We start from the raw sequence: 24,382 nt of genomic DNA on the forward strand, positions 1-24,382 counted from the left end.
TCATTTTTAACACTGTGAACCTGCGGCAAGAGGATGGAAGTCTCACGTCAGCCTTGATCTGCTCACAGGGTCTGCAGATAGCTAGGTATGAAGAGCTAGCCCCTTATCCGTTTGAACTGGACCAATCATGTCGACAGCATCGTATTCAATCCCAATTGGGGCATATGAGTGCGCCCCGTAATCCGGGAGGCCCGTTTTACACGGTTCGTCGAACAGACCTGCAGGTGGACCGACGGTCAACAAGCTGCAAGATTTACCCGGATTCGGCAATGATGGCCATAGTTAGCCCTGATGTTGACAAGATCGTCGCACATACAGTGACCCGAAACCAAGAGAAGAAGCGTTAAGTCAGATTATGTACCCCGGCAAGTATTTCCCGAATCTTTCCAGGCATGGATTTGCACATCGCCGTCAACGTACCTTGTCTTTGATTGCAAATGATTCCAAATGCTCTATGGCTAGGACGTGGTGTGCCGATGGCCTGCGCTCAGCCTCAGCTTACGTAGCCCAGTTCCGAGATGACAATGTGCAAATCACGGCAATTGCTGGCCTTAGGGGTCTGTGATTTAGTATTCTGCCTTACACTGACATAGAAATGACATTAAACAAACATCGGAATATAAAGGACAGGAGACTGGACAAATCTCAGCTCCGTTCATCTCCCAAAGCATCTATCCAATACGCCAAGGTGCTTGGTGAATATGTTGTTTTCACGCTGGTTTGCGCTGTCCTTTTTTCTCCTTCGGGCATTATGTGTCCCTTCTTCAACAAACGCCATTGAGCGCAGACAATCGGGGTCACTTGACCCGTCTGCCATATCACAGGTGTCGATTGCCAAACGGGCACCATCATCTCTTGCCGAGCCTCGTGGACTTCAACCTCTCCGCTACATCAATACCACCCGCCTGCAAGTTGCCTACTATGAAGGCGGCCCAGCAGACGGCAAGGTTGTTCTTCTCCTGCACGGCTGGCCATACGATATTCACAGCTACGCCGAGGTGGCTCCAGCGTTGGTCAAGCAAGGATATAGGGTCATAGTCCCTTACCTTCGCGGTAATGGTCCAACGACTTTTCTGCGGGCTGACACTTTCCGTTCTGGCGAGCAAGCTGCACTTGGCTATGATATCATTGAGCTCTTAGATGCGCTTGATATCCCTTCAGCAATCTTTACCGGGTACGACTGGGGCGGTCGAGGTGCCTGCGTTGCAGCGGCTCTGTGGCCGGAGCGATGTGACGGCCTTGTCTCCGTTAATAGCTACCTTATTCAAGATCTATCGAAAGCTTGGATTCCTCTCGACGCCAAAATCGAGGCCGGATTTTGGTACTTCTACTACTTTCTTACTCCTCGCGGTGAAGCGGCCCTCGCACAGCATCCCAAGGATATTGCCCGGGTCGTTTGGGATAAGAATTCTCCACGATGGAACTACACCGAGGCTGATCTAAACCGGGCTGCTGAGACATTTATCAACCCCGATTATATCTCGGTAGTCACCCATGTCTACAAACACCGACTGCTTTACGCGCCAGGAGATCCAGATTATGCGGAGTTTGAGAAGGCTCTCCTGGCTCAGCCACGTATTTCTGTTCCTACAGTTACACTAGATGGACTAGCAGACGGTAACTTCCCGCCTACGAACGGGTCGTCGTCTAGCCAGTATTTCACTGGACCAAGGGTGCATCACCAGGTGGCCGATGCAGGCCATAACCTACCACAAGAGAAGCCAAAGGCATTCGTTGATGCCGTACTTGAAGTGGCTGGTTTAGGAAAGTAAGGATCATATAATTCTCACAAACAGTACCTGAATTACTAGTCAAATACATCCGTGGCAAAGCGCTGATTGCGCTGCTTCTCAAACCACTCAGCAGCCTCTTCGTTCGTCATAGAGTGACCCATCTTGCCACTCTCCTCTTGGACGATCTGGACTAGGATCTCCTTCGCGCTCTCCGCAATCTTATTCGAACCACACACATAGATGCGAGCATCCTTGCTCCACAGTTCCCCAACTGTCTCCCGTTCGCGCCACAGGCGATCCTGGACATACTTACACCCGTGCGACGCGTCCACCCTGCGGCTGTAGGCCCTGTACACGGTTACTACACCGAATTTTTCCCACTCATCCATCTCGCCGCGGTATAGATCGTCGATGTCAGGGTTGCGGCAGCCGTAGAAGACGACCGCCGGAGCTAAGGGCTAACCGTTGCTGTGCAGAATGGCGCGTTCCTGGATGAATGCTCGGAAGGGGGCAAGGCCCGTGCCAGCTGCGATGCAGATGATCGGCGTTTTGTTCACTTCGAGCGGCAGATGGAATCCTGCAGCGGCGCTGCGGACTCCGACCTGAACCTTATCACCTGGGCGGAGGCTCGACAAATAGGAGGACGCTACGCCGACGTGACGACCAACACCGGAGAATGCAGGCTCATCGAGGACGCCGTAGGTCAGGGTGGCCCTACCAGCCTTTGCCAGAGGCGAGGAAGAGATAGAGCTGGCAAAGTAGTTGGTTAGTCCATAGCTTTCATCCATCATCCCAGGATGTGCACCTACTATTGGCGGACTCGCATCGGTGGCAAGACAGAAAGGAAATGATGGAACGGGATCAACAGGCCAGGGAACTGCTCGAGAACGTCCAGGACAGAGAGTCGCTTAGCCCGGATTTCCTGTTCGAAGCCGTTTGTAGCCAGGTGTTCAAGTTGTCCCTTTAGCTGATCATCTTCGGCAACTTGGCTGAGTGATGATATGTTCTAGGGCGCAATTCGTTAGCAGACACGCGTTGGCTGCGGCTCGGCTCGCTCGAGATTCAACATACCCGCTTGGTTGCCGTCTGGCCCAGCTCCACGTAAGAGTTCAGTACCTCAGAGACAGGAATGCTGACGTTGGTCGGGAGCGTCGTAGGTCTGGAAGCCTGAATGGAAACATGGGCATCCCACGCCAAGTTGAATCGGCGCATGGCCCTTGCCACCATCTCCTGAGAGTTGTGTGGCAGCACAGCCAGATAGTCACCGGCAGAATAAATCCAATCGGTCGGAAGCTGTATCTCAAGGTGTCTCTTTTCCCCGCCCGTGTTGCCGCTCGTAAGGCTGCGGGCGTTCACAACGAGGGCCTCCTTGACTTCCTGGCGGAGACTGGAAACCCTGGGAGTTGAGAATGAGACCTTGAGGCCGACTGAAGTGTTCTCGCTACTGGCGTTGCCAAACTTCTTCTTGATGGCGGGCCACAGGATCTCGTCCTCCCAAGCTTCAAAGTCCGAGAACATGTCCCTGTCTTTGGCGTTGGTGCTACCCATGGACACGAGTCTCTGACATCCGAGCACATCAAGGGTCTCATCGATCAGCTTTGGTATACGCTGATACGTCTTCGCCCAGTCGCTGTGCCCTACAATACTATCAGTTGACGGCTGCTCTTGATCACTGCTAGATATTCACGACTGCAACATACCACAGCCCCAAACAGCATAGCTAACCTCCTTGAACTTCCTGTTATTCAGACTCTCAATCCAGTTGACAAAGTGTGAGGCGTTTTGAGGGGGCTGGCCTTCGTATGACGACGCGATGATGACGACTGGAATATTCGAAGGAAGGTCTTCCTTGGCAGTATCCAGAGGATCGACAGAAGCCTGGAACCCATGTGTACTGGAATCAGAGGCAAGGCTCTGTGCCATGAACTCGCAAGTACCAGAATTGGAACCGTAGTAAATAGCAATTTTCTTGCCCGTGCTTACTTCGACTTGGTTATTAGCGGCGAGAGACGCGTTTGCTCTGTTAGACCTGGACGCAGTACCTCCGCTATGGTACGCGCCAGCTAGGCGGGCTTCTAGCTCGGACGGCGTCAGTCCGTCGCGGGGAATGGCCCTAAGGTAAAAGTCTTTGGGCTTGATTGTGAGAGTCTGGGCGATACGCAGAGTGTAGGAAGGATTGTCCATGACAAAGTTGAAGTTTTGCAACAGTACGGCAAATGCCAGCATCATCTCTTGCCATGCAAATGGCCGTCCAATGCAAGAGCGTAAGCCGGAACCAAACGGGCTCCAGCTGTGTGGGAACTCCCGTTGAATGCGGTCAAAATTATCCTCCGACATCCTCTCCGGAATAAACTGGTCAGCTGTAGGGCCGTAGACTACAGGGTCACTCTGCGACTTGGCCAGTAAGCATAGAATTTGCGTGCCGGCTTCAACCTTGAATCTGCCGCCGACTATCTCATCCTTGGATGCTTCTCTGGCAATGGCCGAGATGGGCGCGCTCTGTCTGAGGGTCTCGCGTAGAACCTTGCGGTGATTAGGAGCATGCGAAGAGGAGCGTGCTGGGATACACTCACCGTGGCCAAGTACTTGAGCTTGGGGATGTGTTCTAAAGTGATCGCACCCGTGCCCACAACGCTGTCAATCTCCTCCTGGACCTTGCGGTAGATGTCGGGGAACTTGACCAAGTTGTACATCGTGAACTGGAATGTAGCGGCTGTGGTTTCGTGACCGGCGACTAGGAAGGTGATGAGATTGTCGATGATGCTCTCGTCGGTCATCTTGCGGCCCGTCTTGGGATCGACGCCTCGCAACATTGCTGTCAAAAGGTCCTTCCGAGAATCGGCACCTTCGGGGAGGGATTTCCGAGCATCCAGGACTTCGCGTGCCGTTGACCGAAGCAGGTTGATGTTTTCATGGTACTTATGGTCTTCTGACTGGTAGAAGATGGAGGGGAGGACCCGCATGCCCTTCATTCCCGCCTCTTTAAGAACCGCGTACATAGCCTTGATGAATGGATGGAGCTCTTCGCGATAGTATGAATTAAAACGGAAACCCATGGAGCAGAGAGCAACAGTGTCGAGGGTGAGGCGGGTCAGGTCCTCTCCGATGTCGATTGGCTGCGCAGGTCCCTGGCGAGCCCATTTCAACGCCAACTGACTGGCAACTTCATGCATCTCGTCGAACATGCCTCTGATTGCCAAGGGACCGAAGGCGGTCATCAGGACCCGATGGGCAACGCCCCAGTTCTCTTCTTCCTCCCCCGTGGACTTAATCGCCGGTTGTTAGCTGACTCATTGCGTGTTCAAGAGGGCCGACGTCAGCTTACTGTGAAGAGACCGTCATGCACAGCCGCTCGCAACTCCTAAAGTCATGCCAAGAGTCAGCTGCCTATTGCAATCGGGGCGACTGGTATGGTAGAGAGACATACCTCGAGGTCACCCTTGATGGACTTCTTGAACCGAGAGTCGTCGCACACCTCGTGCACGAGCTCCCAACTCGAGACTATGACCATGTCCGATCCTGCCAGCGACAGCCTGTAAATAGGACCATACGTATTGGCTAAATGCAACATGGACCCCAAGGGGTATTCCATGTCAATGTCGGTGAGGTTCCCCACGAACGGCTTCGTAGGAGGCTGGGGAATTGGTTCGGTTTCGTCCGTCATGGTCTTTGAGTGACGATTACGCTTCTGGAGAAGGGAGAGGCCGCTGGTGGCTTTTGTGGAAGGCGAGCTTAGTAGAATTGTGACGTTGATTGGCTGTAGGCGCGCCCATTTGTTAAGGGAGAGAGAGAGAGGGTGGTTGGTGGTGGAGTTGAAGGACTATGCGATTTAATAAAGAATTCTTCTTTGGTCCAGAGACCATGTAAATAGGAGATTCTACTTGTGTCCCTATCCCGGCTGAACTCGAGTGCCGATCTTCATCGCTACGAAGGCCCCTGAAGGCCGTGGCCTTTACGGAAGCACGTCCTTGCACGCGTTGGCTATAATGAAGGTTCAGGACTACGCAAGGAGAGGCGAGTAACTTCTCCAATTCTCATGCGGCTTCTCATTAGGTGGGTGGGTAAAACTCAGCCTCCGCGGACACGATTACAGGAAATGCCTAGCACAGATAAAGGTTGCTCCGGAAATGATCAATCGTGTTCGGGTTCCGCGGGTGACAACTGCAGCGGTGTATTTACTGTTGGGGCGGGCTACTTGGAAGTTTCTAAGCGCCGGGGGCCAACAGTCAACTGCCGGAGGCCGCGGGCTGTAACTCCCGCTCTAGATGCCGGGTTGCAATGCATTATTTATTAGACAACCTGACGTAACCATAGAGATGCTACACCAATACCATCGCACTCTCACTTCTCACCCAATCCTGTTCCCACCATCAACCCTTGTCTTGAACCCTTTTGTCCCTCGTAGCCATGAGCTCTTCCACAAAGACCAAGTCTTTACTCGTTGATTACCTTGCCCGATATGAGAGGGAGAACCCCGGATCGAAAGAAGCTTCTCGGGATGCTTCTACTTATCTCCCTGGAGGAACTTCCAGGGCCACGCTTATCTAGGATCCGTTCCCTCTCGTCATCACGAAGGGGCAAGGACCAGAGTTGACTTCGATCGATGGAGCAACGTATATCGATTATGTATCTGAGTACTTTACTGGAATCTATGGCCACTCGCATCCCGAGATTCTAGCAGCAATGGAAGACACTGTTAATGGGGGCCTGGGCTACGGTTTTCCTCACTCTGCTGAGGCCCCACTTGCCAAACTGCTTGTTGATAGGTTTTCAAGGGCGGACCGAATCCGGTTCTGCAACTCAGCTTCAGAGGCAAACATCTACACAGTCGCCGCTTCGCCGAACCTCACGCAGCGATCAAAAGTTCTTAGTTTCGAAAACGCATACCATGGAGGCGCCATATCTTTTATCTCTCCTGGATACAAGAACCCATTGAATGTCTCGCACGACTATGCCTTTGGTCGCTTCAATGATATTGAGAGGACTAAAGCCGTGCTCGAGGGTCACAACAGCAAAGAAATCAGCGTTATCATCGTGGAACCTATGAAAGATGCTGGAGGGGCCAAGCCTGGAGACCAGGCCTTCCTTGGGTATCTTCGTGAAGCGACCACGAGGATTGGTGCTGTCCTCATCTTTGACGAGACTATTACATCAAGGTTTTTCTACGGCGGTCTTCAGAGCTGGCTGAATGCCACCCCAGACGTGACAACCATGGGCAAACACTTTGGTGGCGGGTTCAGTTTTGGTGCCTTTGGGGGCCGCCAGGACATCATGGCCCAATTCGACCCTCGTTCACCTACACATCTGCACCATTCAGGAACTTTTAACAACAACGTGTTTAGCATGAAGGTTGGCATAGCCGGCACTTAATTCCTGACAGACGAGAGACTCAAGCCACTGAATGCCCTGGGCGACGGGCTCCGGAATCGTCTTAAAGCTATTAGTGCCGAGAAGGATCCGTCTCACCGGCTGGTCACCATTGCAGGTATTGGAAGTATTCTTGGGGTGGTTTGGATCTCACCTCTTGGAGAGACTCACCGGGATTTGTATCAATCTCGAGAAGGACCTGATCGTCTTTATACACGTTGAAAGGTGGCAATTAACCAGACCCAAAGACTTAGTCCATGCATTTACATCAGTAATGTGCATCGACCGTCTATGCTGATTGCACCTGTGGCTTACCGGATCGTGATAGCATTCCAGTTACTTTCCAACACGATTTCGTCGTTGGTAATGATAGCCTGCAGGATCACACCTGCTGCAAGTTCAGGCACCAATGAATTGACACTTCATCCAATCCTATCAGGTTTTTTGAACAATCCGCATCAAAACTGTGGCCGTTGCGGGCTTCGTCGTGGAGGCAATCTAGCGAGAAGAATCCAAAGCAAAGTCAAGCGTGCCGACCGCAACACCGGTTCCAACTGCCATACCTTCGTACATACTGCCTAGGAACCCTTGACTAGCTGCCATCACCTACCTATCTTTCAAAGAGATACCCAACTTCCAGGGTCACAACAGTTAAGAATGCGCCGAGCATGGCGTTCTCAGTCACATCGCTGTCAGCGACGTAACTCTCTAGGACTCGTGCTTTTTCATCCATTGAAAAAATGGCAGGGGAGTTAAAAAAAAAACTCAACCCTGACTTGGGGACGAAAATTCACGACATCAAGACACAAAAGGCTTTCCTTCCCCTATTTATCTACAGAGGGCTATCGTTGCCTTGGGCTTAGGGACGAGTTCCCACACCGCTATCGCTGGGCGACTCCCCCTGGCGAGCAAACCGAATAGGAGCCCTTAGATGTGCCAAGGTGCGTGTGATGGCTTCCTAGTTTGGCCAAGGGCTGGGACTAAGTTGTACTACACATCTAATTCGGACTATCGGGAATTTGAACTCACCGACCAACGAGTCCGGGTTGCATGACATGAAAAGTCGACAGTGGCTCAGACTCGCTCATACCCCTCAAGAGTAAGCAATTAGTATGGATCTAATTCAGGGCCTCCACTCTTCCGCAAGATCAGGGTCGTGTTTCTGAGGATCTTATCAAGCTACCTACCCTCGGTTACTTTTCCCATTCCGTCCTCCCTACGCGGTGTCTGGCACCTTACACACCGTGCAGCCCAAGCGACGAAGTGGTGGCATGAGAGGGTCAGGGTGCATAAGACCAAGCACCAAACGCCATCATCTGTGACTAATAACTGAACACCCGGCCGACAAGTTTCTCGCTAAGCTTCCACAGCCTCTCTGCGTCAATCTTGTTCGTTGCCCAGGGGTAAACCTCCTCCTTAGTTTGGTCTGTAATATGGTAATCAGACATAAAGGCACCGTTCTGCCCAACGATACTCATGTCTAACGAAGCAAACACATGCGTGTCAACGCTCTGGTCCGGGTCCTTGAAGTGAAGCTCGCCCATGCCGCAGCCCCACTTATTACCATACATGTTGTCCATCTTAGTGAGGTCGGCGGCAAAACTAGCCAGGTCAGACACCCCGTGGGCCGAGAGGCTCGTGTAACTGGTACCGGAACACATGGAGAATGAGAGAAGGCCTCGGGAACCGAGTTTCTCTGCAAGTGAGAGCCCCATCAAAGCATTGCCTGTCTTCGACTGGGCGTAAGACAGCCATCTCTGGTATCGTTCTCCGTCACCGAAGTTGTAATCCGCCCATCGGGTGTGACCAATACGGTGCACATTACTAGAAACGGTCACAATGCGCGGGCCCTATGTAGAGGCCAAGATCTTGTCGATTATGAGATTGGTGAAGAGGAAGTGGCTGAGATGGTTAGTCTGGAACTGGCTTTCAAACCCATCCTTGGACTTGCTGTATGGTACCCCTCTATGATGCCGGCGTTGGTCAATTTGAGTGACATCGTCCCAGGAACTAACAGTAGCGGCGGCCTTCCTGACATTGGCGAACGAGAGCAGGTCTAGGGGAATGACTTTGAATTTGATGTCTGGATGTGTGGCATTCAAGTCAGCCTTGACAACCTCCAACTTGGGGAGAGAACGGCCCGCCAGAATGAACAGGCCAGGGCTCGCAGTGGCGATTTGTTTGATGTATCTCTTGCCGAGGCCTCCAGTGGAGATTCCGGTAACAAAAGCGGCCTTTTCAGCGATGAGGTGGGCGCACCAGGCCACGAGCTCGCTGGCCTTGGTGGTTTGGTGGAAGATGGGCACGATAATTGATCAATAGTGTGTGGGTTAGCCACAGGAGCTTAGGTTATCCAGAGAATGGGGTTTGATCCCTCTTGAAGGTATTGGGATAGGTTGCAACGAGATCTATTGGGGCACCTTCTACGTATTATTTTCAAACCTGCTATGAGCGTGTTATCTTGTAGCGACTGGTGCTGGCCGCGAATGCACGGGTGATTCCCAAGGTCCGCCGTGGCTGGATCTAACCCCCAAGGCCCCTCAAGCAATTACAACCACTCAGAGATTAGTGAATATGATAATTCTTTATCGTATTTTAAAATTTGACCTACTGCATCCTGCATATGCTTTTATGCAGGCCCGGATATTAACTCTCTTGACCCGTGAGACTAGGCTAGCATGCCTTGATGGCCTCGTTGCGTATCCTGGTTAACTTGCAATGAGCGCTATTGTTATCTTTAATCAAGAATACTGATTTGGGAGCTTGGTTTGATGCTTTTAAATTTAGCATGATTATTCGTTAGTTCTACTAACATGATAGCCCTATAGCAATCCAATTCACGGTGGGTGTGTGCCCACAGGGACAGCACAGAGGTCACACAGATGATGTGTTCAAGTTCGTGGGCCACGATGACTGAGCCCCTGCCCCTGAAAAGACTGCAGTCCTTCGCTTAAAACAAAGAAAACGAATTGCGAAAACGTGCTGGCATTTCCCGGATACAAGGGGCTTGGGCTTAGTGCCTTGAGGAAATTGAGCCAAGAAACCAAATGGACCGTTCTCGCACTCTGCAGGTCAGATGAAAAGACGTAATAGTTTCTAGTTATGTATTGATCCAAAAACCGACGCTAAGCTGAGAAGCATCATGTCAGGTGCCAAGCACTCGTCTTCATGAGCGCTTTTCGGGCCCAGGCGGCGATCGTATCAGAAAGGGGCGGCGCGGTGTGGGTTTGAGCAAATGCTGAAGGAATGGGATCCAGGGGGCGGGATCATCGTCACAGCAATAGCTGAGGGAGAGGAAGTTGAGTTATTTTACGGTATTGGTGTTTGATTCCCGTATGTATTGATAACTGTGTCTTTTGCTGTTGTGGCTGATCGCCTCTTTTGGATTCGTCATTGGGGATAACATAACAACAACGGGAGGACGAGGCGAAGTATGTCTGGAGGCTGCGAGTGTGCAACTCGTCTTGGAATAATATCTGATATAAAGAAAAAGAGCACCTCAGCACATGTAGTGCGTAAAGTTCTATCCCCACAGGGAAGTCGTTCATACGCTTGTCGCCTTCGCCTTCGAGAAGGATCTGAAAAGCAGAAATCCAAAAATCCCGGCATCAAGCTGCTTCGATGATAAACGGGCTCAAACTGGCTCAAGCTAGCATCAAGAGAATGTGCCACCCCATAAGGCTTGCGGTGCCGGCTACCGTGATCGTGTCAGGTCAGTGAAATGTCCAGAACCAAACGGTGACGATCAAGGGTCACAGCCCCAAGCCCCATCATATTGATGGTTGCCTGAAAACTGTGAGCCCCTGACAGACAAAAGTCCCCGAATGTCGTATCGGACAAATTGGTATCAACGTTGACACCGTAGATCCAACAAGTCGACTGGTTAATCAGAACGGATGCTTCATCGAGAACGTGAATGCGGCGTCCACTGATGGCGGCCAGGCCGTCAGGGGCAGAAGCCTCTCAGCTTCTCTGGCCCTGGCCTGCTACCTTTCATACCTTCTATCCCCTTTCTTAGCATATTATTGAGATGTTAAGTAGACACGCTTGGAGTACGACTTTCCATCTTTCGTCGACCGAGTTTTGGGAGCCGGGACGCGCCATTCTTCGGTATTGTACCCAGAACGACATTACCGCCCATTACCGCTTCCAAATAATACGATATCTACCCGCCATTACTTCCATTACGATTCCACGGCTGACGCGAACACTCAGCCCTCGGCTCGATCCATCCTAAGTCTGTCTTCACAATGATCCTGCAATACAGAATGAGGCGTCTCTTTCGAACAATATCACCACAACTCTTCTCTCTTTTGGGAATATCTCTGGCTGGAATCATTGTGCTTCATCAACTAAGCTATATGACGGACCTTGCCTTCGCCAGCCCCTTGTCAGAGTCCATCAACTTGATCAAGGCCTGCCCCCTGCCCGAACCCGAAACCGATCCCGCACGCGATACTCAGACACGAATTGCCTCGAGCATTCCCAAACTTGTCCATCAAATATGGAAAACGGCCGATATTCATACCTACTCTACAGAGACATCACACGAGTCTTGGAAGACTTCGTTTGAAGCCATGAACTATACTATTAAGCTATGGGCCGAGGCCGACATCGTCAGGCTTATCAAGGCTAAATACCCTTGGCTGCTCCCAATATACGAGGGTTACTCTTATAATATACAGAGAGCAGACTTGCCTAGACTCGTGGTAGTCCACGCGGAAGGGGGCATGTACGCGGACTTGGATGTCCATCCGATGTCAACTGAGAGGATAGATTGTGTACGGCAACTCAACCTACAAGCTATCTTTGCTCCTACCGCAGGAACCCTTGGGGTTAGCAATCATTTCTTCATGGCGGAGAGAGGATCGGCTTTTATCCAATGGACGCTTGAGGAGGCGAAGCGGCGCAGTGGTTCGGCGTCGAGCCGGATTCTTCTACCGTATCTTCGAGTCTTCTGGTCCACAGGGCCAATGATGGTCACTTTCGCGTTTTTACAGTATGTATGCATGCGCAGCCCAGCGGATCACTATTTAAGTGTTATGCAGGAGCAATATGGAAGATCAGTGATTCAACATAGGGCAGGGCGATCGTGGCATGGTCTGGATGGGTATCTGCTGAATTGGTTTGCAGACCATATCGAGATGCAAGCTTTGCGGTTGCCTATTATATTTTTAGTTGCTGTTATGGGACTTATGTATGTAATGTCTCGACATGGTCAACGGAACAGGTCGGCTGCCATCAGGACAAGCTCTAGGTTATGAAAGCCTTATGGTTGTGTTGCGACTGCAGCTTGTCAGGATTAAGTATGATGGTAGCCGTGGCGAAAGACAAAGCATTCCTTTGTGATACCCCGCTGAAAGGGCCGGGGCATGTGAACCTGTTGTTTCGCGGGACCAAACAAAGCCGCACAACACCCACCTCGTATAACTAGTTTTCCCCTTAGGAACTATATAACCGTCACAAGTATTAGTGTAGTGCAATGTAGAAACAGCTAGTTAATTGAAAAGTGTGTTAATATAAGAATTGCTAAAGTATATCTTGAATGATTTAATACATATCAAGACGGTACGAAAGAAACATAGACCAGCACTCTAACAACCCCAGCGAATACACATTCTAACAGGCGGTACAACCCAGCCAGACCGCAAACCCGACAGAAGGTACAGGGATGGACAGGGCCTTGCCAATGCCCTTGCATAGAGTGCACTCCCACACCGAAGCCTCGCATTCAACCGTATACTTCATCCTCCCATGCTCGTTGGAATTGTCACCGGATCCGGGCCTCGGAAGGTTGCGCATAACCAGTTCGATGGTGCTAGGCATCTTAAAGTACTTATCGACCTTCGTCTCATACAGGCGGCATGACCCTTCCCTGCCAGGGCGTGTGTCAGGGGATCGGCAGACTTCCGTAGTTACCTCTCGCTCACTCGTGAATTTTGAGGACTTCGATAGTTCTTCAAAGACAGAGGCCATCTTGTCCAAGGCATCGGTCGCCGGGTCGCCGGAGCACTCCCACCTGATGGTGCACTTGTCACTGATTGAGCGCTTAGTGGTGTCGCAATTATAGCTATCTTCGTTGAAGGCATCTCGGGCTGTCGCCATTATGCGTGCGGCCGGCTTGTTGTAGAACTCAACCCAATCCGCATTCGTAGAGCCCCTGATCTCCGTTTTCTGAGGCTCAGGGGTTGTCGGCTTAGGGGAGGGCTTGGGTGGGGACTCGCCCGGGAGGGCGTAGGCCTTATCAAAGTGGTTGCAAACATATGCGCTCGAGCACCACGTGCCGTCAGCCAGCTGGTAGACCTTATCCTTGTGGTACGAGTAACAGGTCAAATCCTTGTCGGATTCGAAAGCGTGAGCTGCGATTCCCGCATCATTGGGGTCCTTCACGTCGGCCTTGATAAGGACAGCAAAATCATCGCCGTTGGGCATAGTGAAACCGATGCCGCCTTGCTGGGTCCAGGGATATTGGCCGGACCACGGCACGTTGACCACCATGGTTGGGTTATTTGTCTCGTCGCCATTACCCGTCCAGACATGGCTGTTGTAGTAGAACGCCTCGCGGGAGGTTGAGCCGCCATCAGGGCCCTGGCCGATGCCGCAATCAGCCAGGACGAGGTGCTCATTTGGGGTATTCTGCGAAGTGGCAAGAGGAATGCATGAAAGTAGGGTCAAGACCGCGGAGGCGGAAATTGAGTTGAAAAATGCCATTATGCGCACAAGAAGATTATCCCACGGTTGGAGGAGGTGCTTGTATTTGCTGTTTCATTATCATAGTGCCCAGAACTCAGCCTGGCCTTTATATTGAGTTCACTGTCTCAGCTCTCCATTCGCTACACTGAATTGAAGCCTCATCCTTGTCTGGGTCTCATGAACAACATCTGCATCATCCCTGTCAAACTCGGGATGTCAGATTTTAGCGAGTGGGGGCCCATAATCGCCGAACATTGTCAATACACTCCATCGGGCATGATGTATTTAAGGACATAAGCGGAGGTTACTTGAGGAAAGTCGAAGAGGTCCCCGAGATCCACTTCTAGAACACGATTTTTGAGCTTTTGCGATGGTCGGCGATGACCGTCGACTTACCCCTGGGTAGGTACTTATGATGTTTGCTCTCCTACTGATGGTACGGCCTCTAATTAGCTAAGCCTCACAGAATGCTTTCACATCCGAAAATTAGAGAATGCCAAGACAACAGCCACTACCTAATCGACTTCCTTAGGCATGCTCGACAGAGACCTCTCCCTCCTTGGCTAACATAGAGCGCAACGCATGGGAAGGGTTCGATCGGCTCCGTTCATCCTCAAGCAGAGCCACAGTCCTCTTAAAATGCCTTGGTGGTACGTTCATTGCGTACAGTTCATCCAATCTCTCGAAGGAAAGACCCTTGGTTTCTGGGAAAAAGTACCACCCACCAGCACTTGCAATAAGCCCAGTAGCCAAGAAGATAAATCCGACCTTGCCGCCCAGGTCTCCAGCGTCAGGGTTGATCATGTACGGGACAGTGAACTGCATGATCAGGCCCCAAAGAGAGTTGGTGATAGTGATGAGGCCCTGAGTTGCTGCCCTGAGCCGCATCGTGGCGATCTCTGAAGCGAGCACAAAGCCTGTAGCACCAATGGAAAGTTGGTATATCAACGCCCAGACATACAGCAAGGCCACGATGCCCCAGCTTGCTTGACTCCGGTTTGGAACACACCCCAAGACTCCGATTATCAGGAGCATGAGGCAGAGCATGAACTGCGGACCCACGATCAAGAATCGGCGGCCGTATATCTCTGTAAGCGGAAACGCGGCAGTGCTGGCAAGAAGCATGACGACGTATAAAGCGACCGAGGCCCCAAAGTAGTCCTTTATGCCAATGAGCTCGAAGAAGTACGTCGCGTATCCGATGACAAACGTAGCACCGATCATTTGCTGGGCCGAAGCTGCAAAGATGGCGGTGAAGGTGCGCTTGCGATTCGCTGTGTTGAAGCATTCGGCCTCGAGTTGGACGTTGACACCCAACAGTCTGCGAGGAGGGAGGTCATCAAGGTTGCCGTGTCTCTCGTTAGTGAGACGAATCTCCTCTTCGATGCGACAGACTTCAATGTCGTAGTATTCGGATTCCTTAAACCCGTAGATGCGACGGAGGGCTCTTTTGGCATCGGCGTTGCGGCCGCGGCGGACAAGCCAGTAGGGAGACTCGGGGAAGAAGGGCCATGCTAGGGTCAAGATGACTATTCACTCTTCTTAGTCTTTGGTCTTTGGTTGTTACCAGGAGCTAGACATTTGACTTACGAGGGAAGAAGTACATGGCGACCACGGGAAGCCACCATTGCCAGAGACCTGAAATATGACTGCTGCCTTGAGACACAATCACGATGGCAAACTGCCCAAAGACGATGCTGGTGTTGAAAAAGCATAGAAAGAAGCCACGAAGTTCAGGACGACACGTCTCACCAATCCACAGCGGCGAAATTGTAAACATCATGCCGATGGCGATGCCGTTGACGCCGCGACCAGCAAGATGCATCCGCCAGTCAGGCGCGAGCTGCTGTAGGAGGACCCCGGCGACTGAGATGAGAGATGCGGCAAGGATGCCCCATTTGCGGCCGAGCCTGTCGAGGAGAGGTGCAAAGATAAAGGTAGAGACGATTTCGGTGGCCGGGGCGATGGAGTTCCAAGCTGAGAGGTAATGCGCGGGGATCAGGTGGCTGCCATCGGGCTGAAGGATGCCGAATTTCTCTCTGAAGGCGGGTAGAGCTGCGAGTTGGCCGCCGGCTACAATGTCAAAGCCTTGCATGACAACGCCGGACGAGATGAGCAGAGCTGGTGTGGTTGTTGGTGATACTGAACAATGTAGACTGAGGGGATTTTCAGTGACTTACCCCAGAGGGCGAATCTCGATTGCGACTTGAGAATCTTCCATTTGTTGGTTGGATCTACCACAGAGTAGTCGACTCTAAACTAGATGTTAGTGGATGATCACCGTTGCCATAGGCTAGAATAGGGTTACCCGTGAATCAAAGTCATGTTGAGGATGAGCCGTCGCTTATGAGCCAACTGAATAGTCAGTGAATAAGAATCAAGTGCAAGCTGATGCTGTGTTGAAGTTCCGGAGATGATATCAATCTCGAGAAGGATCCAACCGTCTTTTTTATACAAGCTGGAAGGGTGACAGTTAACCGGACCCAATGACTCGGTCTATCGATGCGGGGGTCTGGGGTTAGTCGCATGCAAATCCGGGGGACATGAACATTGCTGCTCCAAGTCTGGTCAGGTCGTCCACACAGTCGAGTCAGGAGATGCAAGTGGAGAAGCCGAAACAAGCTCTGGGGCGATTGATGGCGGAAGCGAAGACATGCACTTGGCACTAGTGCTGAGGTCCATCGCGGAGCTCCAGATAGCTCCGCGAACCCTGTCAACCTGAGGGTTTTTATGCAAGGAGCACTAGACTAACTTGGGTCTGCTGCCTTTGGATAATGTAAGCTTGTTGAATCCATTGACATAAAGTCAAATGACCAATCAAGGGTCATGTAACCGACGACTGCCAAAGAGACGTGATGTGGGAAGGGTTGTTGCGTCAGACGTTAAATATGCTTCTTACAATACTGGACAAATCCTCACTCGGAATCAAAGTCTGTTGACTGATCCTTTTATTTCACGATTGCAGGCATCCAGCCAGATAGCCAAAGACATTGATTGTTATTCTCCTGCATTTTGGTTGAAGTGCTGAAATGGCGGACAATGCCCAAGAGCCAGCGCGGCCAGCTGAGCAGCCCAGATTTCATTTCTTCACAAACACCTGGATCAACGACCCATGCGCTCCAGGGTACGATCCATGGACAAGAACATACCACCTTTTCTACCAATGTATTTCACCCTTTTTACACTGGCAACCAGTCAGCTTACACAAGTCACAGGCAACCCAGAAGGATGCGAATGGGGAAACATGTCCTGGGGCCACGCGGTGTCCAAGGACATGCTGGCCTGGTCGTCGGCCTTGACGTCCCCGGCACTCGCCCCAGATCAACCTTATGACTCTCAAGGCGTGTTTACCGGCTGTTGGATTCCTCCCGCTGATGCCGGGGATAAAACGTTGAGAGTGGCTTACTCCTCTGTCCGGCATCTCCCGTTCCACTGGAGTACTCCGCCATACCCGCGCGATGCAGCTGGTCTCGCAATAGCGACTTCCCATGATGGCGGCGTGACATGGGAAAAGCCACGGGGAAACCCAATTTTGGCCGGGGAGCCGGCTGGACTGCGAGTCACTGGGTTCCGAGATCCCTATGTGACGCGATTGCCAGCTATCAGCGAGGCTCTGGGCTCGAGTACCATGACTCGCTATGGGTTGATCTCCGGTGGAATCCAGGACGTGGGACCCACGACGTTCTTATACGCGATTGACGATAATAACGTCGAAGAGTGGACGTATCTCGGCCCCTTGGTCGATGTGCCAGCCAGGTTTCAGCCGTCAAAGAAGTGGTCTGGCAACTACGGGGTCAACTGGGAGTGCACCAACATCGTTACATTGCATGCAGACTCAGAAAGTCGCCATTTTCTCATCATCGGTGCTGAAGGTGACGTGGAAAAGGACCATGTGAAGAACCGCTGCCACCCTACAGGAGCTCCATCGCGTACCGTGAGAGGTCAGGTGTGGATGTTGGGCAACCTGACTCGGGCGGACGACGGGGTCAAGTTCGGGTACAAGCACGGGGGCTACCTTGATCACGGTCCCCTCTACGCTGCGAACTCGTTCGTTGATCCCGTCTCGAAGCGCCATGTTGTCTACGCATGGATCCCAGAGGAGGATATCCCTCTTGAAGCTGCTAAGCGGAAGGGCTGGAATGGCTCTCTTGCTATTCCGCGCGAGATCTTTCTGCTTCGGGTGCCGAATGTGGAGAGGACCTTTCGCGGCACGCTTGCAGAGTGTCATCCATTTGAAGTCAAGACCGAGGCAGATGATTCCATGACCATTCTCACCCTTGGCGTAAAGCCCATTGACGAGATGGCTCGGCTCCGAGAAGCATGTACCAGGGTTCTCAAGCTGGAAACCACAGCGATGCTGCCGGATAAGAATGGTCTGGCACATCTGACAGTTTTCCAGACACAGTCATCGAGTTGGGAGCTCGAAGCAGTCATCTCGATACATTCGGAATGCGAGTCCGTGGGCTTCAACATCCGCCACAACAAGGACCTGTCAATCCATACAACCATTACTTTCTGTACCGTCACAGAGAATATCATTGTTGACCGCGAGGCTTCAACAACTGACGCAACAATCAACAAATGCCCGGATGCTGGGCCCTTTACTCTATTGATTCGGAAGGAGGACAATGGCTTCGAGATGGAGAGGCTGCACCTGCGCATCTTTTCTGACGGAGATATTCTTGAAGTCTTTGCAAATGACCGTTTTGCTTTAGCCACTATGGTGTACTCGAGGAGTTATAGCCAGGAGAACAGCGGGATCACAGCGTTTGCAAATGGCAGCGCAGGTAGTGCCATTTTTGAAAGCGTGACAGTCTGGGATGGACTGGATGCAAAGAAAGTATGTACCAGCATCGACTCGCTTACAGCAGAATAAACCTCTTGTTTCCATAGGTCTAGCTTACTTAGTCTACCTTATCTGATGCATGAAACCAACTCTCAATCTCAGTTAGACGTTGAACAAGAGCACTCTCCATCAACGACAAAGAAGGGCTGGCCTCCACAATCCGCCGGTCCACGGTGCTCGTCGACTTCAAGCATACGAGAAGCCGAGGCCAGTCCACTACACAGCCATCTCCGAGGCACGGTGTCCGAGCTGCTTGTATGACAGCCATGGATGTCATAAAGATAGACCCATACAGCGTCCAGCGATTGACGATGCAGTTACGAATGCATATTAGCAGACTCGGCATTAACTGGATATACGCCTGGAAGAACATTTCGCAATGCTTGAGGATTTCATTTGTGGCCACACCATCCTGGATGCACTGGTACACTGCCGGCCAGTAGATTGATAGCTTGCAGCAATAGTATTGCACTCGGAGAAAGTTTCCCAGCGGCTCAACAAACATGTGAGTGCTGTTAGGAACATGCTCGGAATTCTGAAAGCACACAGATTCCGGCAGGTACCGATACCACTCCTCAAGCTGCAGTTCTAGCTCCAGTGCAATGTTCGGAGCGTAGACGATCTCTCCCCGATGTGTTCGGCGAATTGCTGTGTTGCAACGGTGCAGCATCCGCCGCATGGATATCTCGGCCAAAAAATATGATTGCGTCTGGTCTGTAGGAGGACCGTCTGGTGATATGTTGCTGGCTGGTGTAGTCGTCGAGCCTTGCGGCGAGCCTGTCTCGATATCGAACTGCCATGCACGACGACTGTCTGGTAGCGAAACCTTATCATCATGGTCCCAGATTCCGCTCCCAATGACATCGAAGTGAATTCGGAGCTCGCTCTCCAGGAGCAGCACCGCCCAGTATGCTCGTTTTGCATGTTCGTAGACCTCGCCGTCGTCATCACCAACGTACTTCAATAGGTTCTGCACCTTGAATGAGGCAATCATGGCGTAGTCGTATGCCTGGGAAGGCTTGGACAGACAACAATGGTAGATGCTCAGAAGCACGAGGCACTGCACGCTCTCAACACTCTTGTCGATGAGCACTGCCGGTAGGGATGCCATGGCGGCCTCAAGGTAGAGCTCGCTGGTCTCGTCGCGGGAGGATACGCCTAGCTCGTGGTCTTGCTGTGCGAGAACACCAAGTGCGGCAACCAACAGAACCATGCATGTCTCGGAGCCTGGCGGCAAAGACCCCGAGATGATGCCAAGGTAGCGTTCTGAAAAGCGCGGTCGGAGTATTGGATACCAGATGTGGACGTGTGCGGAGAAGGCGGCGAGAGCTGACAAGGCTTGTTCTTGCTGGATGAGACGCACTCTCAATGAATTACCAGTGCCAATTGATGCGGCGTGCCTTTCGAGTGTGGCAAGCTCCTCAGCGAAGCCGGGGCCAAGGCCGAGAATGGTCATCATGCAGCCGGTTCCGAGCAGCTGGAAGGGCAGTTTCTCTTCGCCAGTGAAGACTTGGCTCTCCACATGCCCTGGTGTTACGGGGGGTGGCTGGGTAGAGCACAGGACGCTGGTGATGTGATCAAGCCGCCGGTTGATAGCGGCGAGTTCCACCCCTACTCTACAAGTGCGAGTCAGCAAGGGTCATGAGGACGTAAAAACAATGATCGTACTTGGACGTAGGGGCTGGTTCGCTCTGCTCGTAGTGACACTGAAGCCCACGGGCACGACAAAATCCACAGTCAGGCTTCCGACTGTCACATCTGGTCCTCCTCGCTCTGCAGGTGCTGCACGCCGTCGCTGTCCGGGTCCGTCTCCGCGATGTCCCTGAGCGAGAAGCCGGCAGGCTGTCGGAGACAACGGGCAGGTCCTGCATATCAGTCTCCATCATGCCTGGTTCTGAAGCAGTTGAGGCAGGATGACAGTTCGGGAATGTGCGTCCATCTCCGCGATATGTCTTTATGGCCTGCTGGGCGGTTCTCGGTGAGGGGGTTGAGCGGGGCCTGCCATCTGCCACACCAAGCCATGCCGAACCCGGCTTGCAGGCATCATCGCGGAGATAAAGTTCTATCCCGAAGCTACTTCATAGCACGCCGATAAGCCAATCATATCAGCCTTGTGTTCAGTAATTCCCCACTCGGCGTCTCTCCCTTGGCTTACCTGGCGTCGTCAGACGATCGGGATAGGGGAGACATGCGACGGCCAAGACGTCTAGTTACACACGTGAGCCAACATCAACGCAACAAGACAGCGCATCTTTGTCTCCACATGATGCGAAGCGGCCATCCGGCCATCGTTGATGATGCTACAATGGCCATATATATAAACCAGCTTTTGACAATTATTGATCTCACTGGCTTGACAACCACTCATCACGACATCATCAAAGTCTTTGACCCAACCAATCACCACTAGAAACCTCAAAAGACCATGAACTTCAGCTCCTCCCTCGGCAGCGACCTCCTCAGCAATGCTGCGAAGCTGAAAACGGCACGCACCGGCCGCGTCTCCAGCTGGGACCACAGCGGCCTCAACGAAGATGCCTGGGTTATTCAGCCCGGCGAGACGGCTGTCCTAGCTGACCTCGAAGGCCCTGGCTCCATCACCCATCTGTGGTTCGTCCAGACTTGCCGCCGCATTGTTGGTCCTGGTCTGATCCCCTACTCCAAGTCCGGGGTGGCCATGATGGAGGTGCACAACGCTCTGGGCCTGAACTACGAGGTCAGCGACCCGGACTACTATCGCAAGGTGCTCATCAAGATGTACTGGGATGACTCGGAGACGCCGAATGTGCTGGCGCCTATTGGTGACTTCTTCTGCCTAGGTCACTCCATGGCTGCCAACTTCCAGTCCCTTCCGTTTACCGTGTCTGTGAAGCCGTCCGAGGAGAAGAAGTTTGGAGGCGCCGCGGCGTTCAACTGCTATCTGCCCATGCCCTTCAACAAACGGGCCCGCATCGAGATTGAGAACCAGAACGACCAAGCCTACATTCAATACTTTTACATCGACTACGAGCTTTTCACGGAGCCTCTCAGCAAAGACACCCTCTTCTTCCACGCGCACTGGCGCCGCGAGAACCCCACAAACGGCTGGGCCCCCGAGAGCATCCAGACCAACAGCCTGGAGACGCAGGTGCCCAACCTCGACGGCAAGGGCAACTACGTCATCCTCGAGACAGAGGGCGCGGGCCAGTATATCGGCTGCAACCAGAGCGTCGCGCACTTCCAGGGCACGTGGTGGGGAGAGGGCGACGATATGATCTTTATCGACGACGACACTTGGCCCCCGTCGATGCACGGCACCGGCGGCGAGGACTACTTCAGCCAGGGCTGGGGGATGCAGAAGAACGCGTACCCCTTCTGCGGGACTATCATACATGAGGAGGACGTGCCGAACCACCAAGTTAGCTACAGGTGGCACCTCGCGGACCCTGTGCGCTTCAGCAAGAAGATTCGCGTCACGATGGAGACAGGGCATGCGAACCATTTGCGAGATGACTGGTCGACCACGGCGTACTGGTACCAGACTCTGCCGGGCCCGAAGCTCGAGATCTTGCCAGTCAAAGAGCGAATTCCTCGCAAGCCTGACTTTCCGGCTGGCACGCACCCTGCACTGCCGCAGTTGGAGAACCTGGATCCTCAGAGGAAAGCCATGGTGGAGCAGAATAGGGAGCGGATGGATGCGTTTGTGCGGGATAGGGATGCCTGGTTGGAGAGGCGTGCTCGGGACTCGCGGGAGCGTGCGAAGAAGAACATTGAACATGCTAAGGACGTTCGTCGACGTTTTCTTGAGGGCTTAAAGGCAGAGTAAGCATATCCATGGAGTCTGTAGGCAAAACCACAAGGGGCAGTCACTGGACTGGCAACAGGTGATTCAAAATGGACTTCATATCGCTCTTGACGGTGTTGAATGCATAACATAACTATATATGCTGCTCCGAGGTTAATCTATACCGTGTGTGCTCTACCCTTTCCTGAATAATCTCCGCGAGTGCTGCCAGAGACTTGCTGTATGGAGACAGTACCGCAAAAGACTCAGCTGCAAGGGAGAAACAGTGGAAGACCTGCGGGTTCAAAAGTTCCTTCATTCCATCCGTATCAACGGCTCTAATGGCCGCCATAGTGATAATGAAGATGCTGTGGATACTATGCATTAGTTCCTCCTGCCAATCTTATCTTGAATCATGTACGTTACCTCGCGAGCAAGGTCCAAGTATTTATCATGCACGTCTGCATCGATGTTGTAGCAGCCAGGACAAATGACACATAGTCGTCAAAAAACTTGGTGCAGTACGGTAGCACATCCTCATCCACAAAACCCAGTCTGATGGTTTGATAAACAGCTGGCCAGGAAATGGAGGCCTTGCAAGCAAAGAACTGGGCTTGCAAGAATTGGGCGCGAGGAACTTCAGCTACCTCGTATAACGCCATGGGCTGCTTGTGAAACACAAGTGACGACGGTAGATACTTGTACCAGCCGTCCAGCTGCAGCTCTAGCTCTCTGGCGATGACTGGTGCATATCTGAACTCCCCCTCGGTGGATTTGCTGAGTGATGTTGTGCACCGCCGCAGCATTCTTCGCATAGCTATTTCGGCTAAGAAGTAAACCGGGGTGGTATCAGAGCTAAACTCAAAGATCTGTGACGATGGAGACGATATGGCGCTATCCCCGGGGAGGGAGAAGCGCCAGATTCCGTTGGGAGACGGCAGCTGGACTTCTTCCTCGTGTTTCCAGATCCCGCTGTCTGGGAGGTCAAGCTGGATAGACAGCTCGCTTTCTATCAGCAGTATGGCCCAGTAGGCGCGGCGCAAAGCTTCCACCGTCTTCGTATCACTTCCTCGAGAGTGGATCTTGAGCATATTCTGTGCTCTGGCTGAGGCCATGAGGATATGATCGTGTGCCTGACATGGCCGGATGAGGTGCATGTAATACACAGCAAAGAAGGTCAAGCACTGCAGGCTCCTGACACTGAAGTCAAGGAGAACTTCGGGAAGCAATTTGGATGCTTCGGCGAAATACTCAGCACCAAGTTGTTTGTCGAGGGCTGATGTGATTGTGTCTGCGGCGGCAAATGACCCGAGAGCCATGACCAGCATAGCCAGACAAGTGTCTGAATGCGATGGACTCTGTCCGTTGATGCACCGATGAAACGATTCTTGAAAATCGGAGGAGAGTACCGGTAGCCAGACGTGTATCCTTTCAGAAAAGGCGTGGAGGGTAGAGTATATGCTCTCTGGGGGCAGCAAAAACACCCTCGTAGGAACAACAGTCTGGTCTCGCCTTGATAAAAAGCTGGTAGGTCGCTCCAAATTACTCAACCAGACGCCCAAGTCCGGATCGAGGCCAAGAAGGATCATCATGCTTCTCCGCTGAAGAACCATGATGGGGAATTCGGAATCGTCTGCCTCATACTTGACCTCATGGTCACTCAAGGCTCGCGGAGAAGTTTGGAATGATGCATGCAGTGAAGCAGTTCTGCTGGCTGCAGGGAGAGGCCATGAGCGAGCGTCGTTGCTCCGCCGCTGGTTCGACACGAGGAGGCCCATGATATCCTCCAGTCGTTCGCGCATGCCAGCAATGTCAAGCTCCAGTCTTAATGTGACGAGTGAGTCCTTCAGAACTTTTGTGCTTGGTGATGAAATTCCTCACCTTGATGGTGGCGGCTGGGGAGCAGCCTGATAGACGCAGCGACTACCCTGGAGCTGACAGAAGCCGCACTTGGGTCGTTGGCCGTCGCATTTCGTTCTT

At 52.4% G+C, this 24,382-nt stretch overlaps 11 protein-coding genes across 11 annotated transcripts; 5 read left to right on the plus strand and 6 right to left on the minus strand.

Annotated features, from left to right (window-relative positions):
* Window positions 1-701: 701 nt before the first annotated feature.
* On the plus strand, window positions 702-1,772 carry MRS44_012008 (uncharacterized protein; the record flags this gene model as incomplete). The annotated part of the gene is made up of 1 exon (XM_065618639.1): window positions 702-1,772. The coding sequence occupies one exon, from the start codon at window positions 702-704 to the stop codon at window positions 1,770-1,772; it is 1,071 nt and encodes a 356-aa protein (XP_065474711.1).
* A 35-nt stretch (window positions 1,773-1,807) lies between these two features.
* Window positions 1,808-5,397, minus strand: MRS44_012009 (uncharacterized protein; the record flags this gene model as incomplete). The annotated part of the gene is made up of 8 exons (XM_065618640.1): window positions 1,808-2,094; window positions 2,197-2,483; window positions 2,543-2,739; window positions 2,805-3,370; window positions 3,434-4,256; window positions 4,307-4,999; window positions 5,059-5,094; window positions 5,161-5,397. The coding sequence occupies 8 exons, from the start codon at window positions 5,395-5,397 to the stop codon at window positions 1,808-1,810; spliced, it is 3,126 nt and encodes a 1,041-aa protein (XP_065474712.1).
* Window positions 5,398-6,416: 1,019 nt separating this feature from the next.
* MRS44_012010 (uncharacterized protein) lies at window positions 6,417-7,103 on the plus strand (the record flags this gene model as incomplete). The annotated part of the gene is made up of 1 exon (XM_046273842.1): window positions 6,417-7,103. One exon carries the CDS (start codon window positions 6,417-6,419, stop codon window positions 7,101-7,103), a length of 687 nt encoding a protein of 228 aa, XP_046133543.1.
* A 1,319-nt stretch (window positions 7,104-8,422) lies between these two features.
* Window positions 8,423-9,890, minus strand: MRS44_012011 (uncharacterized protein; the record flags this gene model as incomplete). Its single annotated transcript, XM_065618641.1, has 3 exons — window positions 8,423-8,950; window positions 9,116-9,379; window positions 9,852-9,890. The coding sequence occupies 3 exons, from the start codon at window positions 9,888-9,890 to the stop codon at window positions 8,423-8,425; spliced, it is 831 nt and encodes a 276-aa protein (XP_065474713.1).
* Window positions 9,891-11,350: 1,460 nt separating this feature from the next.
* Window positions 11,351-12,170, plus strand: MRS44_012012 (uncharacterized protein; the record flags this gene model as incomplete). The annotated part of the gene is made up of 2 exons (XM_065618642.1): window positions 11,351-12,099; window positions 12,149-12,170. The coding sequence occupies 2 exons, from the start codon at window positions 11,351-11,353 to the stop codon at window positions 12,168-12,170; spliced, it is 771 nt and encodes a 256-aa protein (XP_065474714.1).
* Window positions 12,171-12,719: 549 nt separating this feature from the next.
* On the minus strand, window positions 12,720-13,811 carry MRS44_012013 (uncharacterized protein; the record flags this gene model as incomplete). The annotated part of the gene is made up of 1 exon (XM_046283611.1): window positions 12,720-13,811. The coding sequence occupies one exon, from the start codon at window positions 13,809-13,811 to the stop codon at window positions 12,720-12,722; it is 1,092 nt and encodes a 363-aa protein (XP_046133540.1).
* A 510-nt stretch (window positions 13,812-14,321) lies between these two features.
* MRS44_012014 (uncharacterized protein) lies at window positions 14,322-16,118 on the minus strand (the record flags this gene model as incomplete). Its single annotated transcript, XM_065618643.1, has 4 exons — window positions 14,322-15,322; window positions 15,384-15,935; window positions 15,974-16,047; window positions 16,102-16,118. The coding sequence occupies 4 exons, from the start codon at window positions 16,116-16,118 to the stop codon at window positions 14,322-14,324; spliced, it is 1,644 nt and encodes a 547-aa protein (XP_065474715.1).
* Window positions 16,119-16,822: 704 nt separating this feature from the next.
* MRS44_012015 (uncharacterized protein) lies at window positions 16,823-18,669 on the plus strand (the record flags this gene model as incomplete). The annotated part of the gene is made up of 2 exons (XM_065618644.1): window positions 16,823-16,917; window positions 16,989-18,669. The coding sequence occupies 2 exons, from the start codon at window positions 16,823-16,825 to the stop codon at window positions 18,667-18,669; spliced, it is 1,776 nt and encodes a 591-aa protein (XP_065474716.1).
* A 28-nt stretch (window positions 18,670-18,697) lies between these two features.
* Window positions 18,698-20,522, minus strand: MRS44_012016 (uncharacterized protein; the record flags this gene model as incomplete). Its single annotated transcript, XM_065618645.1, has 2 exons — window positions 18,698-20,255; window positions 20,308-20,522. The coding sequence occupies 2 exons, from the start codon at window positions 20,520-20,522 to the stop codon at window positions 18,698-18,700; spliced, it is 1,773 nt and encodes a 590-aa protein (XP_065474717.1).
* A 542-nt stretch (window positions 20,523-21,064) lies between these two features.
* On the plus strand, window positions 21,065-22,444 carry MRS44_012017 (uncharacterized protein; the record flags this gene model as incomplete). The annotated part of the gene is made up of 1 exon (XM_065618646.1): window positions 21,065-22,444. One exon carries the CDS (start codon window positions 21,065-21,067, stop codon window positions 22,442-22,444), a length of 1,380 nt encoding a protein of 459 aa, XP_065474718.1.
* A 380-nt stretch (window positions 22,445-22,824) lies between these two features.
* Window positions 22,825-24,180, minus strand: MRS44_012018 (uncharacterized protein; the record flags this gene model as incomplete). The annotated part of the gene is made up of 1 exon (XM_046273840.2): window positions 22,825-24,180. The coding sequence occupies one exon, from the start codon at window positions 24,178-24,180 to the stop codon at window positions 22,825-22,827; it is 1,356 nt and encodes a 451-aa protein (XP_046133535.2).
* Window positions 24,181-24,382: the final 202 nt, after the last annotated feature.

Source organism: Fusarium solani, assembly GCF_023522795.1.
Source record: "Fusarium solani strain SB1 chromosome Unknown bctg00000008, whole genome shotgun sequence".
NCBI classification, from domain to species: Eukaryota; Fungi; Ascomycota; class Sordariomycetes; order Hypocreales; family Nectriaceae; genus Fusarium; species Fusarium solani.